A 15,748-nucleotide genomic window follows, 5' to 3' on the forward strand; every position below is an offset into this window, starting at 1 on the left:
TCGAGTGCTGCTGGGGGGAGCACACATCTGCAGGTATAGTATATGCTTAAAGGAAAAAAGATGGGTTAAAAAAAAAAAAACTGTGACACAGCACTATGGCTGTACACAGAGAGCTGGGAAAATGTGTAAACACTACACTGGAAACATCCAACCAGAAAAAAGAGCCATTATTGATTGTCTAAAGAAGTATATAAATATGTCTCACAGTTTTCCATGCACTACTACACACTATGAAGGACTCTGTGTATTGACCAATACACAAACATACCACACTTCCTCAGGCCACAGTCTCACTTCACACTCTTTCCCAGGTCACACTACCCGCTATTGTACAAACACAAGTACAGACACACACACACGCACACACACTCACACTTCTTAGAAATGCTCAGAAATTACCAGCTCACAGTGTTTAACAGTACACAATAGAGAGCATTACAAACTGCCAACAGAAACAAAATTAATTGCGTAATACAACTGGCTTAAGCAATACATATCACGCAATGCTGTTTTAGCACTGTACATACGCTCAAATTTCCTCACTGTAGCTGTATGGTTATAATACTAGGGCATATAAATAATGCAAATACATAAATAGTCAGCTGAAACCTTTAACCCTGTCAGATGAGCCCCTGTTTTAATTTCACATTTTTGCTTAACTGTCTAGAGCAGGGAGAGTCAACTGGAGGACGACAGTCTGGATGTGGACCCAACAAAGTGTTTCAGCAGACTGAACCAAGCACGTGAGGGGAAAAAGTACTGTAGCAGAACCTCTGTTGAAGCTTATCAAATTATGTAAATCATTTAACTGAAGGCAGCTCATTGAACCAGAGACTAGCTACAGGGCTAGAGATGTTAGATCAGAAAGGGGAGAGTATTCACAGGATTTTCATTTTAGTGAACAGACAAAACAGGACTTTTTAAAAAGATTTTTTAAAAGATTATTGGACAGAAAAATGTTTGTTTTTATTTTCCTTCATGTTCAAAACAGAGGTCTCATCTGTTATCTGTTATAGAGTATATGGCGCTGGTCAAACCTGGTAAAACAAAAGTGGTAACATGAAGCACTGCTGTGAAATATCCATCCATCTATTTTCCATAGCGCTTAACCTACACAGGGTCACGGGGATCAACCTGGAGCCTATCCCAGGGAACTCGTGGCACAAGGCAGGGGACACCCTGGACCAACCCATCGCAGGGCACAATCACACACACTACGGATAATTTGGATAAAATGTCCTAAAACACGTGTCTTTGGACTAGGGGAGGAAACTGGACTGCCTGCAGGAAACCCTGAAGCATGGGGAGAACATGCAACTCTGTACACACAGGCCAGTGGCAGGATTTGAACCCCAACCACAGAGGTGCAAGGCAAACGTGCTAACCACTAAGCCGCTAAGCCAAATTAGTCACTCATGATTAAGCATTAAAAGGTGACTTGCCATTCAGTCATGTTATTTGCTTAACTGCTCCTTTGCAAGCAAGGAATTTTACATAACTGGAGACTGACAAATATTAATCAAATACCCCTTGTCTACGGCATGAAAACCAAGTGCGACCACAATTCTTCCAAACATACCATTTCATCTTGTTTGAAATGTATGTCTCTTTTCTTGTTTAGACTGGAAAAGCATTATAATGCATTCATACTTTCTCTTCGTAGGGCGCACGGTGGCTTAGTGGTTAGCACGTTTGCCTCACACCTCCAGGGGCGGGGGTTCAATTCCCCGTGTTCTCCCTGTGCTGTGGGGGTTGTCTAAAGTGGAGTGTGTGAATGTGTATGTGCATGTGATTGTGCCCTGCGATGGATTGGCACCCTGTCCAGGGTGTACCCCGCCTTGTGCCCCATGCTCCCTGGGATTTCCTCCAGGCTCCAGGTTTCCCCATGACCCTGAAGGCAGGCTAAACGGTATAGAAAATGGACTTTCTCTTTGTCATACTGCTGATGATTGGATTTTGATTGTTCATATAAGAACAACCCGGTGCCACCCCAAAATAATGTTCCCCATGAAATACATTCTGCTGTATGTGTGAGCAACCTGTACAGGATTAATGATTGACAGGAGTGGTCAAATGCAGATGTGAAGAGCTTCACAGTACACTCAAGTTACAATACACTTACAGTGCATGCATATTTCACACAGTGTAGACAGATTTAACGTTTGTTCCTTTTGAGATTATAATCATTTCACACACATACATATTTAAGCCTACTAGCAAGCAGCTTGCAATTTGATAACTCCCTACCCCGAATATAAGTGCAATACTTAGGACACATGTGATGGCTTCTTCAGGTTATGTAGTGTCCAATAGGGACGCGTATGGGATTCGGCCTCCGACAGGACGCCCAATCAGAGAGATCCGCGGGTGTGACGTAAGTAAGAGGGGCGGGTCGGAAGCAGCTCACTGGTTGTGTGTGCAGAGCAACCCGAGATCAGCCAGTCACCTCCTGTATGTGTATGTGTGTGTGAGCGAGAGAGAGTGAAAGAGAGAGAGAGGGAGGGAGTGTGTATGTGTGGCTGACCTCGCACTGAATGGACTGGGATTCTCAGCCACGTAAGTAGTTAGTACACCGCGGGAGATGATGCCTTGCTGAAATAAGGGATAGGCCTGGGAAAGTCGGCCATCCCTTTTTCTTCTCCAGCATCACAAGCAATCGTCGCCAGATCCCGACCATTCCGCAAGAGAAGAGGACATCGACTCCCGACCACACACACACACACACGCACGCACGCACACACCATTAGACATAAAGAGTTTTTTGCGCTGCTCGGGTCGGTTCGTTTAGCGCGTGCAGCAGATGGCGTGCAGAGCTGCGTGGAAATGAGCAGTGCACGACGGAGGCCGCTGAATGGAAACGGAGCCCTTTCTCAGGAAAGCCGACACCACTGACCGGTTAGCACGTTAGCCGAGGCATTTCTACTAGCCAGCAGCACTCGGGGCATTTAAACACTGCTCTCTTGAATTTGGGGGAGGAGGGGGGGGGAATTCAGAAGCACCGTTTTCCTCCATCTTTGCACTGTGCAGCTAAATCAGAAAATTCATCCACAAGTCTGTATCCGAGCTCAGGCTTAGAAGTCATAGCAGAAAACAGGGTAACTTTTTGTTGATTGTTTTTTGTAAATCGTTGTTGCACGTGGGATATTATATTAATATTCGCAAAGCAAGACCAAGCTTATTGCAGCACTATTTTTCTCTTTTATTTTTTTATTTTTTTTTTTGATTGCACGATTGTCAGACCTGATTGAGACATTGTGCAGCTGCTAATCGGCTGGATGTGTGTGTGTGTGTGTGTGTGTGGTGCGCTGTGATGGTGTATAGCAAGTGAGTCAGATCAAAAGGTTTTTTTTTTTTTTCTCTTTTTGTTGCGCAAGTTTAGTTTTTCCACAGACTAGGCATTCTTGTCCAGATCCCCCCCTCCAAGTCTCGCACCTTGCTTTAGGATAAACCTCCATCTAACACTCATGAACATACAGCGCTCCAATCCCATCAACATCGCACGGTATGGGAGAGCGAGGCACAAAGTGCATGAATTGGAGGAGCTGTCTTGTCTACAACAGAGGACTCCGGAGCCGAATCAGAGCTTTAGTCCTAATCTAGGCTCCCCAAGTCCTCCAGAGAGCCCGGACTCCACACACCGAGTGTCCTGTATCGGGAATTACCTCTTACTGGAGCCGCTGGAGGGAGACCGCGTGTTCCGGGCCGTGCACTTACACAGCGGGGAAGAGCTCGTGTGCAAGGTAAAAGCAAGCGCGCGTGCCACGTCCTAACCTGCACACTGACTTTACATACTGTTCTGGCAAACTGTATAGCGCTGATTATCACTATGCATATTATCACTACTACTGTATATGAGGCACAGCACTATTTGAATCTACTGTAGCACGCAGTTTGGGTCAAAGCACAACGATAGGATCCATATTGAGCAGTGTATATGGCGAACAAGGGCACGCAGGGTCACCAAGCTTACATGATCAGCATTCCCCCCCCCTTGAAACTTGACTTGAAATCTGATTTTTTTTTGGTGCAAACTGAATGCTCACGTGACCCTACGTTCATAGTTCCTGTATAGTTCCTGATACTCATGGGACATACTTAAAGCTCCAGTGATCATGTAGAGCATAGGAGTGCTAGATCTTTCAGATCTAAAGAAAACGCCGTCTTGTTGGCAAACGGGTAAACCCGAGCGTTACCATGGTGTTCTGCCCTGTGATCAGCCGTGCTCGTACATTGTGTGCCCAGAGTACATGTGCTTTGTTGTGAAAGCCCGTTTTAACAAGGAGGAATCACTGACTAGTAGCAGTATAGATGTTTCTAATTATTAAGCCGACCGTGCATGTAGGTGCATTAGGAATAAAAATCAATTGTCACCATTTTTTGCAGGTGGCATGACACGACAGGTTAAAAGTGCATAAAGTGGGAGAGGCGTGCGTGCGTGCGTGTGTGTAGGAGGACCAAAGGTTCATTCATCTGGGCAACAAGCCAGATGACGCTGCTTATACCTTGATAAGATTGAAGGTTCCGATGGCCGCCGTCGGTGTGCTATATTTACCCCACCTCCCTTTTATGTGCCTGTTACTAAGCAACATCAAAGATCAGTGTCTGTTTTGGAGTCTTAAATTTGCTGCAGAGGTGTATGCTTTGCCTTCCGATGGCGCAGGGGTTGCAGTCCTTTTGTCTCTGATCCCCCTCCATTGTCTTACAAAGTGGAGGCTTTCTTTTCTTTCTTTTTTTTTAAAGTGGAGGACAGGAGAAATCTATAAGACCAATAATCCAGGGGTATAAGAGGCTCTTAGAACAGTAACTTTGCACAACTACCCAATTTCCTTGGAATCAATGACCGTGTCTAATTGAATACAAACCGCTTCCTTCTCTTTTTTTTTTCCCCTCCCAGGTGTTCGATATCAGCCGATATCAAGAATCATTAGCTGCCTACTTTGTACTGGGTGCTCATCAGAACATCAACCAAATAGTAGAGATCCTCCTTGGAGACACGCGGGCGTACGTGTTCTTCGAGAGGAGCCATGGAGACATGCACTCGTTTGTCCGCACTTGCAAGAAGTTGCGGGAGGAAGAGGCTGCCAGACTCTTCTATCAGATAGTGTCCGCCGTGGCACACTGCCATGACAACGGCCTGGTTCTCAGAGACCTCAAGCTGAGGAAGTTCGTCTTTAATAATGAGGAAAGGTAAAAAAAAAAAATGTTAAAAAACAGAGAGAGAGTGAAAGACATGCTGTCATGTTTTCAGGCTTAATCATTAATATGCATTAGATGCACATGAGAATGCACCGATTAGGGGTTTTTTTTTGTCATCTGTACTTTTCCTGTTCTGTACCTTTGTGTCCTAATATACTTTAGAGCTTCCTCTAATATTGCACAGGCATAATGAGTGTCAGATAATAAAACCAGAGCACCACTAAGGCAAATTAGGAGTGTACAGTGTAGCCTGACCACGTGCCTCACCTCTAAAATTAGGCTGATGTCATAGCACTGTGTATGACTTTGGGGCAGTCTTCCCATTTAAGCTATGATAGTGGCACATTCAGCCAAATGAATCACCTCAGCTAGTTTTCCTGTGGCTCAGCACATGGAAAGGGGAGTCATTGTGGCTACAGTTTTAAATGTGAGCTCACTGGCCTTAACATTCCCATTTACTGTAACTTGGGATGCTATATCCATGCCTCCTTAATGACTGATGGCATACTAACATGAAAGATTTTGCCAGAGGTAGGTGCTTGTACCCTGGCCTGAAATGAAACACCACATATGCACCCAGATGGGAACAGGCACAAGCAGCCAGTGAGAACTTGATTAGGCACAGAGCTGTGCTGGGTTCCTGACCAGCATCATGACCATGTTAGTGGGCGTTTGAAACCTCGAGCTGTTACACATAAGAGTCTGGTTTCCCAATGGATTAAGTCTAGTTTTTGGAATAAATTGCGGTGCTGGTGGTGAATCACCATTGTTTTTTTTTTTTAAAGCGTGCTTAATCTGTGCCTGGAAAACTGGCCCTTGTGTTTATGTGCAGTCCGGTACTTATTGAAATGGCTCTTCATGTTTTGCCTTAGTGTCTTTTTCAGACTCAGCATGTGTGTGTGTGTGTGTGGTTTTTTTTTTTTTTTTCCTTTTTTACTTTTCTTTTCTTTTTTCTTTCCATTCTGCGGTAGAGGTGTGAGTCATGAACACTGCATGTTAGTCGAGGGTTATTTTGAGCAGGCAGCTGAACAGAAACAGAGCTAGAGGTCAAAAGGTGCATGCTCTGTTCACTTTTACAGTACAGCAGCTTGTTGGAGGTCAAGTAGCCTTGACGTCTGAGCTGTACGTTAAGATGCAAAGACAACCAGAATAAGTTTTTCAGTTTTGGTTATGGAACGGAAACGCTTATTTATGATTTTTATTCTGTTTTTGTGCATCATTACTCCAGGGGAAATCCAGGGATTTCCTTATTTATGTATGTGGATGTTACTCACCCCGATGAGGAATGCATGTTTCCTTGTTCTATTGTTGTTGTTGTTGTACTTTTTAAGGCTTACTTGCATGATTCTTGAAATCCCATGAATCTTGCTCTGAAATAAAAAATTTAAATGGAAAGATTATTTTCTTGGGAGAGGTCTCCTCCTCCTCCCATACCAATGAAGACCATCCAGGGGGTGGTGATTTTTTTTATTACTTTGTACCATCATGTGGATGTATAATGAAATGTTGCGCTGGGATTACAAAACTATCATCTTTAAATGATTGTAAGCTTTAAAGGAGAAAATGCTTTTCTTTTTTTTTTTCCTTTCTGTGTATCACAGGAGCCTTGTTAAGTTGGAGAGTTTAGAAGATACATACCTCCTGAAGGGAAGCGATGACACTCTCTCAGACAAACATGGCTGTCCTGCTTACGTAAGCCCGGAGATCCTCAATGCCAGTGGCAGCTACTCTGGCAAAGCGGCAGACGTGTGGAGTCTGGGCGTCATGCTGTACACCATCCTTGTTGGCCGCTACCCTTTCCATGATGTTGAACCTGGCTCACTCTTCAGCAAGATCCGCCGTGGCCACTTCAGCATCCCTGAGACGCTGACGCCCAAGGCACGCTGCTTGATCCGCAGCATCTTGCGGCGGGAGCCAGCCGAAAGGCTGACATCACGAGAAATCCTGGAGCATCCCTGGTTCCTGGCAGCCACTGTCCAGGCTGGCATCGCCTATGCCAGAGGAGAACGTGAAGCAGACCAGATGGTGCCCGAGGCCAACATGGAGGAAGATTTGGAGCAGTTCCTCAGCTGAGCAGCACAAAAAAAAGAAGAGGAAAAAAAAAAAAAGACATTTTGCCACGTGTTTTAGATGACAGAATGCACTCATAAAACAGCGTTTATCCTTATCTCCCATTCCATGGAGAAAACCTGGGAAGGTCTGGCTTGATGGTGTGGAACACCTTCAGCAAGAGCTTCTGGGCAAATGTTAATGTTCAGTAATGTAGCAAGACTTATAACTATCTTTAGGTTGAGTTTTCTTTTTTTATTTTCAGTGGTGCTCATGGGGTGTACAAGTCATATTAAGCTACAGAAAACATGACGGCACAGGAGACCTCAGCCAAGGAGAACAACACCAACATCAAGCAAACTGCAACCACTCCTGTTCTGATTTATCACAGTAGACAACATTGTCTCCACGTATTGAACTTTAAAAGCATTTTTTGGCTGCGTTTGCATATTTATTCATTATGGGGTTTTTTTTTGTTTTGTTTTGTTTTGTTTTGTTTTTTTAAGTATATTACTTACACCATTCTGCTCTTTCATAGCCTTATAGGCCAATACTATAACATGTATGTGGCGGCTGTCAGTAGAATTACAATATAAGTTTGCAAATTCTCTTTTTAGGCTTGATCCCCCTTCCAAATGTGTATTTGCGTTTCTCTCATTTGTGTAAGACTGCATTAACTCAGCTTTTTGTGTTGCATTAAGCTATTCCTTCTAAATTGTTATTGCTGCTTATTTTTCCTCTAGCCTGAACTGAACCTCTTTGAGCCTTGAGACGTGAGGGGTGCTTGGCCCACCTAGGCCAAGCGAATGGTCCATTCCATCTCTGTAGACTAGCATCTATTTAATTTTATTTTCATTCTTCTGCTGAAATGAAAGAGTTTTTAATTTAAAGTAACAACTACTATATTTAAATATATTTGCAGGATTTTCTTTATACCTTAGTTTCTGTTTCCACAAATATTGTAGGCAATACTCTTGACACAGGACAGTTTTGATGTTGGCATTAAAGACTGTCCCAAGGTTTAGAATAAACCATCTAACTTAAGTGCCAGTATTTGTGCCCCACACCACCAATGCCGATTACATCCCTTCTCTTTTTACTTAGGATTTCGCTTTTAACACCTTGTTAAATAATGTTACTACGACTACACTGTCTCCAGTACCTCATGTTAACTTTTCTACTGCCTGCCTAGGTTCTGTGAAATGATCATCTTCTAAATAGGTACATGTGGACATGTTTTGTGGTATATCAATGTTACTTCAAATTGTGATCTCTAGTTAATGGCATGTACCCTTTTGAATGCTATAGCCTAGCAGGAGGGCTGGGGAAGTTGTTTTTCCCTTTTGTTTCGTAAAGTAAATCCTTGCAAATTCTATTTTTTAATTGCTAGGAGTTTTAAGTTGCCTCTGTAAAAGCATTAGGTTTATAAGTATATTTTTTTTAAATAAAAAAAATATGCTTTCAGGTAGAATGAATTGGCCACATTAGTTGGTGATGAGTGAAGGACTTTTTGTTTTTTTCTTTTGAAGGGGTGGGGGGCATGCATGGTGGGATATCTGCCTCAGATGCTCTGATTGTAATGTAACTGATTTTGGTGTTTTGTCCAAATTTATTCAGTAAATAAAATGTGACCTGCACACTGAAAAGTATATTATTTTACCATTTACCATTGGAAAACTGTCACCAGACTGTCCAGTTTTGATGTTCCCATGCCCACTGTAGCATCAGATTCCTGCACTTGGCTAACAGGAATGGAATCCAGTATGATCATCTGCTGTTGTATTTCGTTTGCCTTAAGGATTGATGTGGTGTGCCTTCTGAGATGTTTTTCTGCTCAACATAGGTGTAAAGAGCAGTTTTTTGAGTTACTATAGTCTTCCTGTCTGGCCATACTCAAACCAGCACCAACAACCATGCCAAAGTCACTAACATCACAGTTTTCCCATTCTGATGTTTGATGTGAACATGTACTGAAACTCTTGACCTGTATCTGCTCTATTTTATGCATTCCGCCGCTGCCATGTGAGTGGTTGACTGGGTAATTTCATGAATGTGCAGGGGTACAAGAGTTGATATAGGCCTGAGTTGATAAAGGACCCAACAGCATGTTACCACAAAACTTGCTGTATTTTCCAAGAAAATCATTCAATACAAGGCTTTTGCTTTAAATCATAATATGAAGGATTTTTGTTCCAACACTAGTAGATCTCATTGGTCTGGTTGCTGCTGGGTATGCCTGAAGATACTCCAACAGATCAAGATTTTAAAGCATACACATTGGGATGGTTTTATGTAATCTGCAGGTGGGAAAAGCCTGGGGCATCAATCTCTCACCACCAGATGTGCATTAGGATGTTCCGTATGTGAGATTTCAGAAGAACATAAGGCATTTGAAAAGAGGAGCTTGCGGTACATATCCACTGTGAGCGAGTGTTTTGTCAAAACAAACTGAAACCAACTTTACTGGAACCACAGAGCTATGAGAGAAAGAATCATAGCATAACACCCATGCTCACCGGTTAAAAGACCTGAAATAATTCAATCTGACAGAACAGTCACCATCACCACCAGCTTTTCAACAACAAGTGGGCAGCAACTTGCAACTGACTTGATCCATGCCTACTGGCTACGGAAATTCACCCATGACAAGCCATGCATTGTACTTCCGGGCCTTTAGTACACTCTATGCCACTATGGAAATAATGATTAATCTTGAATAACAATGGTCAAAATAAATTCCAGACCCACGTTCGGTTATAAAATGGTTTAAAGTAAAAAGAGGACAATGGCTTTCTACATATGAATCACTACTAATGAAAATAATTTAATGGCCAGCTGAAAGGTTCATTGTTATTCTCATAGGTAAGTTGAAACATTCACTTGCTTTCAACAGTTGTTAAGTATCTTAAAATTAGCTCAATTGACAACAAACCTGCAACCAAATCTGCCTGTTTTCCCTCTGCAGTCGCAGAATTTATTTTGAACACGAAAGTTCTTTAGATGTTTGTTGATCTACTTCCTAAATATTGGAACTAAAATGACTTTCCACACACTTGAGTGCCTCACAAAATGGTCCTTCCCAATATAAATCATGACTGTAATGTTGGTAGGTTGTTAGATGTCCACCTAAACCAATGGGGGATACAACTAGACTGTATCTACATAGACACCATCCTGAAAAAAAAATCCTGATAATCTTTAATAAAAATTTGACTTGCTATGGTCAAAACTGTATTATGCTTTGTATTGCATTTGTTAGGTGCTCGCAGGACCACATGATTTTGTGCGCAAGGCAAATGACTAGTGACTGCTCATTAGGTCGTACAAGTTTTGCTGCAGAACAAAAAGTCCATAGGGTGGAGTCAGACCTGATCTAGCGCCTCCTACCTGGGCAGAGTCCACCCAAAAGTCCAGTGGGTGGAGTCTTTTAGGCCGGTGTTTATTGTGTTGTTTCATTTTGTACAGCATTGTGTGGGTTAGGGTTAAGGGTTAGGAATTAGGATTAGGGGTTAGAGTTAGGCTCATCAGAGGAGATGTCAGAGGATCCGATCAAGCTCCATACCCTGGACATTTGGTTCTGCAGTGAAGATTATTTCAATTTTGTTGCTGTTGAAACTGCTCTGCTCCATGCTGCCCCATAGTGGGTTGGGCAGGTAATTGATCTGCACTTCGTGGTTGTGCTGGGTGGTTGCACAGTTTCATTATGCTTTTAAGTTGTTCCACTTCCCACGGTTGTGTCTTGCTCACACAACATGCAGAATCAAATCCCACGCCAAAGGGTGAGACATCCTCTCCACACTCCTTCACAAGTAGATGTTTTGTTTTAGCAGAGGTTGCTAAAGTTACACTCATTTAGTTAAATTTAGTTATATAGTCATGCTCATGCAGTTTACAGTGAAAGTCAAATTTTTATTCAAACATAAAGCCGGGGATCAAAATTGTATGTTTGCTTCCCCTCTAATAAATGTGCAGGTGCAGATGCTCCACTTGCTCCATTCTTCAGGTCCCAGTGGTAGAGTGCTATCTGATATGCTAATGTGTAAATTACCTAGCTATATACCATCCAGAACCATGGTATGTTATGTTCTTGCTGATGCTTCTTGCTTTTTTAAAACGAATTAGTCCATAATGCTCAGATCTGCACACACTTAAAAAAAAAAAAAAAACATATTTTTTATAGCTGTTAACCACTTTGTCACCATTTCCCATAAAAAAAAAAAAAAATGTCAATCACATTTCACCTCTTCATATTTAGGGTCCACTGCACTCCACTGGCATTCGTTCATATTTTATTTTTGAAAAAGTAAAAATATTAAAACGTTCTTTAAGACAAATCTAGACACCTGTGCTAAAATATGCTAGCATATGGTAGTATGCTAGTGCTTGCAAGCTTTCTGTGAATAATAACTTCATTGTTCAAAGTGAGGACTGACCGATGTCTTTGAAAATGGATGCTGGGCATTCCAGTTACAGATTACTGACGGACATAAATACAAAGTCCTGCTAAAATGCTGTAGCTGAGAGAATGCTCCTATAAACCTACTGTGGTTTACCATTTATTGTTTGTCATTAAGCAAACATGTTGATGAAAAAGAAAAATTTCCCTTGATAGATTTAAAATAATGAAACCTTAAAGGCATCCAAACCAAGGTTTCCTTAAGATTATTTGAGTATGTACAGTATGTTTTTAGTATTTTGATTAATATTTTGGTGAAATCTGGCAGACGTAGGTCAGTAGTTGGTGCTATAGAAAAAGAAGTGCTTGCGGCTATGTATATTTACAATAGAACGGTTCTCTAGGTGAAAGGTTTATGTTTGTCTTAAATTCTGTTGAATCTCTCTCAGACTCTTAGACCATTTGTCGTAATTACATCACAACTCCAAAGCCAACATCAAACAGCACCTCAGTGCCCAGCACCCCAACTCCCTGCCCCAACAGTGTACCTGTGTGCATACCACTATTTGGGGTCACATGTTTCCTTGTTGGCTGAGGGGATCATGTGGCTTTTTTATGCACCAATGGATTAAGAAGTGGAAGAGTGTATACCCAGTGAGGGAGCCAGCTTTTAGCTATATTTACAGTTTTACTGACTTGACTTTTTTACTTTTCTTAGACTGTTCTACATCCATCAAACTTGATATATATTGTTATGATATAACTATGACTTTTATATAATCAGTGTGAATCCACACACACACACACACACACACACACACACACAAATATAAGGATGATTGATTCTGAAGTGATCATGACTGTCCCCTACCCCTGCAAAATCTACACCCTCCAAGGTAATATAAGTAGTGAGTATAATGGTAGTCATGGATTGAAGGGACCAATACATACTTGCTGTTACTCCGAATAATTAGCTCATCAGAATTTCATACTCTTTTGCATTACTTAATGAGTACACATATTGAGTACACTTTTAGAATAATTATTATGATTATAACCACCAGTATTAAGGCCTTGCATCCTTATGTAACTTATTAGATGCCCATACGTGCACAATTAACACAGGAATGCAATTACTCCTGTGAATTCCTCACCTGTATCATATTCCCATTCCTTCCATTTGTCCAGAGACTATTGTTAGACATATGGAGTGCAATTAAGTGTAACATGTGAAGAGCTTTAATTTTCACTTCACATGCACACACACACACACACACCTTCTGTCAGGTTTAGGACTTTGTTTCCATCGGTGTTGTTTAAATCAGGAATAAATCTAATGAATAATGTGAACATAACGTGTACAATTTTATTTAGTACTTTCCCGGATTGATCTTTTGCACTTTTTAATCAGCAGTGAGAAGCCTTGTAGAAATGCCTCACTCACAGTCAATACTGCCACCTGCTGTTCACTTCATTTTTCTGTTAATTCCTGATATACCATGGACCAAGCGGTGGTACTGTATGATAATCAGCCAGTCCAATATCACTTTTACTTGTTTGTTTGTTTGTTTGTTCTACACAATTATCATGTATCCCCTTGAATTTAAATCTTATATACATATAAGCACTGAGAAAGTCTGTTTTAAATGGAAAAATGTTAAGTTGGGAAACAAATTTGACCTGAATACAATGCACAAAATCGTTAAAAAAATAATAAAAATAATAATAAAAAAGTCACCACAAAGAAGTTAGCCATTTATTTATTTATTGGTTTGTTTGTTTGCTTACATTAGAGGGTGTTCACAGTTCCATACAGGATGTTACAGAATTAATACACAACATATTCAAATTTCAATGAATGTCAGTTACTTTTTATTTTTGTTGCAAATCATTGTTAGAAGTAATGTCTCTTTAGTATTATAAGGTTCTATCCGGCATTTTGGTCGAAAATGAGTTACCCCTATACTTTCTTTTCCTGTGGTGTTAAAAAATAAATAAATAAATAAAATTCTGCAAAGGTTTTGATGTAACACTTGGGGGGTGGGGGGAAGAAAGAAAAAAAAAAGAGAAAACAGTTTTTTCTTCAAAATCGCACGTAAACTTTATTTATGAATAAAGTTAACTGCCAGCCAATCATCATCCAGTATGGATATAGGAAGAACACAACATACTCTGCTTTGGCCAATCAGCATCCACGTTCTTTCTGGAGGAGAAAGTACTGTAAGTTTTAGCTGTAGATGTTTTATAAGTGCTCAATGAGAGTAAGGAAAGTAAGTGTACTAAACCGGTACAGTGTAGGTCCCCTCTAATCACTGCTTTTATATTCTGTACATGTTCTGGCACATTAGAAAATCTTTAGTACATTCCCCAGCTGTCTGAGACCAGATATCATTAGCATTAAATGCCCTGCCTATTTAACTGTGATCAAAACCAGGTTATTATTATTATCCACGGTTGCCAGGTTTTTGAAGACATCCCCAAAACTGAGCATTAAAAAAGATAGAACCCAGCCAGTTTCAAAACAACAACGTTAAACCGCGATGTGTTCAGTAATGTCGCCAAGTCTTTTCAGTCTTTTCAGTGAAAAGTAGACAGGGCGCATTCAAGAAGTCGCTAGGGGGCGCCAAATGCAGGCATGGATCATTTATTATATTCGTTATATATTCACTGATGTTTTAAGACTGAAACAGTAACATCCTCTGATGCTGAGGAGGAAAACAATGCGTGTAAATGTCTGTATGAGTTCCAATACATGAACATGATATGAGCAGAGCATAAGGACTGATAACGCACTCTACATGGCTCTGTAGCAGCTAAACTCATACAATTCAATTCAATTTGTATTTGTATAGCGCTTTTAACTATAGACATTGTCTCAAAGCAGCTTTACAGAAACATAGTTGACTAGTGACACTAAACTAACCTAGTCTCGTCTCGTCCATTGTTCGTTTGATATTTTATCGGTCTGTTAATTCTACAATCAGTGATAACGCTCGAGGAAAGTATTACGATAAATCAAATTTTTGTCCAGTTTTCACATTTTTAAGCAATTATGCAAGAAAAAAAAACATGGAAACTGGAATCTATTTAGAAGTACGTTTTATAGTTTTGGATGGATTGATGAACATTACATTAAAAAATAGCAGTTTTCCCATCCAACCTTTTGATTATAGTGTCGAATACATCTAGCTCATATTTAGAGCTAATACTAATTATTGCATCCTAACATCATTTATAGAAGACCAGACTATATGTGTTTAGCTGTGAAATAAGCATTAATCTGGACATTGTTTCGATAACGCTAGATCAACTCAGCAACAAATAGTAGCTTCGCCCGAACAGGGACTTGAACCCTGGACCCTCAGATTAAAAGTCTGATGCTCTACCGACTGAGCTATCCGGGCTCTATTAGGGGTCATTTATCCATATAGACTTAATCTATCCATATAGCCTTAATCCATATTAATTTATATTTAGTTCTTCAGCTCTTAAAGGTTCTCCAGTTGTTTTTGCAAAACTACTACAGAGTGTTTTTCCCATCAGAAAGGGATCAAATTAGACCCGATTTTGAGAAGGGAAGAGCCTTTTATTTTCCCAATAAACCAAAAGAACTCAAAAAACCCTCTTTTGTAAAAGTGTATAGTGCAAACATCATAACGAAATGTGGTATGCGACAAAAAAAAAAAAAACAAACAACCCCCCCTCAAAAAAATCCCTTCTCTCTGATACACAGCATGTATCTAGGTATAATTTGATACCAAATGTGTTTTTATTTATAATTATCAATATTACTATTGTTGTTTTTTCTTAATTAAAATTATTATTATTTTATTTTATTTTTTTAAAGCGCCATATATTGAGTGTTTTTCGGTTTATTTATTTTTTTTGTATCTTACAGTGAGGGAGAGATGGGTTTTGGATAATAATGGTTATTCTGCCCTCTAGTGGACAGCCTTGCAATGATGTGAAAACTCACACAGATCCTAAAATGCACAGCCCAGTGGTTCTGTCACTTCCTGGTACCCTTCTGTCCTGCTCTAATCTCCTTCATGATCTTCATGATCAGGTTCAGGTGGGACTACCTGTGGAGTACAATGACTTCCCAAG

General features: G+C 40.6%; 1 protein-coding gene and 1 non-coding gene across 2 annotated transcripts; one reads left to right on the plus strand and one right to left on the minus strand.

Moving 5' to 3' along the window:
* Positions 1-2,272: 2,272 nt before the first annotated feature.
* On the plus strand, positions 2,273-8,884 carry trib2 (tribbles pseudokinase 2). Its single transcript, XM_053614516.1, has 3 exons — positions 2,273-3,740; positions 4,895-5,187; positions 6,798-8,884. Exons 1-3 carry the CDS (start codon positions 3,465-3,467, stop codon positions 7,267-7,269), a joined length of 1,041 nt encoding a protein of 346 aa, XP_053470491.1. The 5' UTR covers positions 2,273-3,464; the 3' UTR covers positions 7,270-8,884.
* A 6,088-nt stretch (positions 8,885-14,972) lies between these two features.
* trnak-uuu (transfer RNA lysine (anticodon UUU)) lies at positions 14,973-15,045 on the minus strand. Its single transcript has one exon. It is a non-coding gene; the product is annotated as a tRNA-Lys (tRNA).
* Positions 15,046-15,748: the final 703 nt, after the last annotated feature.

This window comes from Ictalurus furcatus, chromosome 25 (genome assembly GCF_023375685.1).
Source record: "Ictalurus furcatus strain D&B chromosome 25, Billie_1.0, whole genome shotgun sequence".
Lineage (NCBI taxonomy): Eukaryota > Metazoa > Chordata > Actinopteri > Siluriformes > Ictaluridae > Ictalurus > Ictalurus furcatus.

Bases quoted from the DNA above. Each gene is read 5' to 3' on its own strand.
- trib2 (XM_053614516.1), top strand. From the start codon at position 3,465: ATGAACATACAGCGCTCCAATCCCATCAACATCGCACGGTATGGGAGA. The intron at 3,741-4,894 runs GTAAAAGCAAGC...TTCCCCTCCCAG, and splicing joins GGGAAGAGCTCGTGTGCAAG to GTGTTCGATATCAGCCGATA. The intron at 5,188-6,797 runs GTAAAAAAAAAA...TGTGTATCACAG, and splicing joins GTCTTTAATAATGAGGAAAG to GAGCCTTGTTAAGTTGGAGA.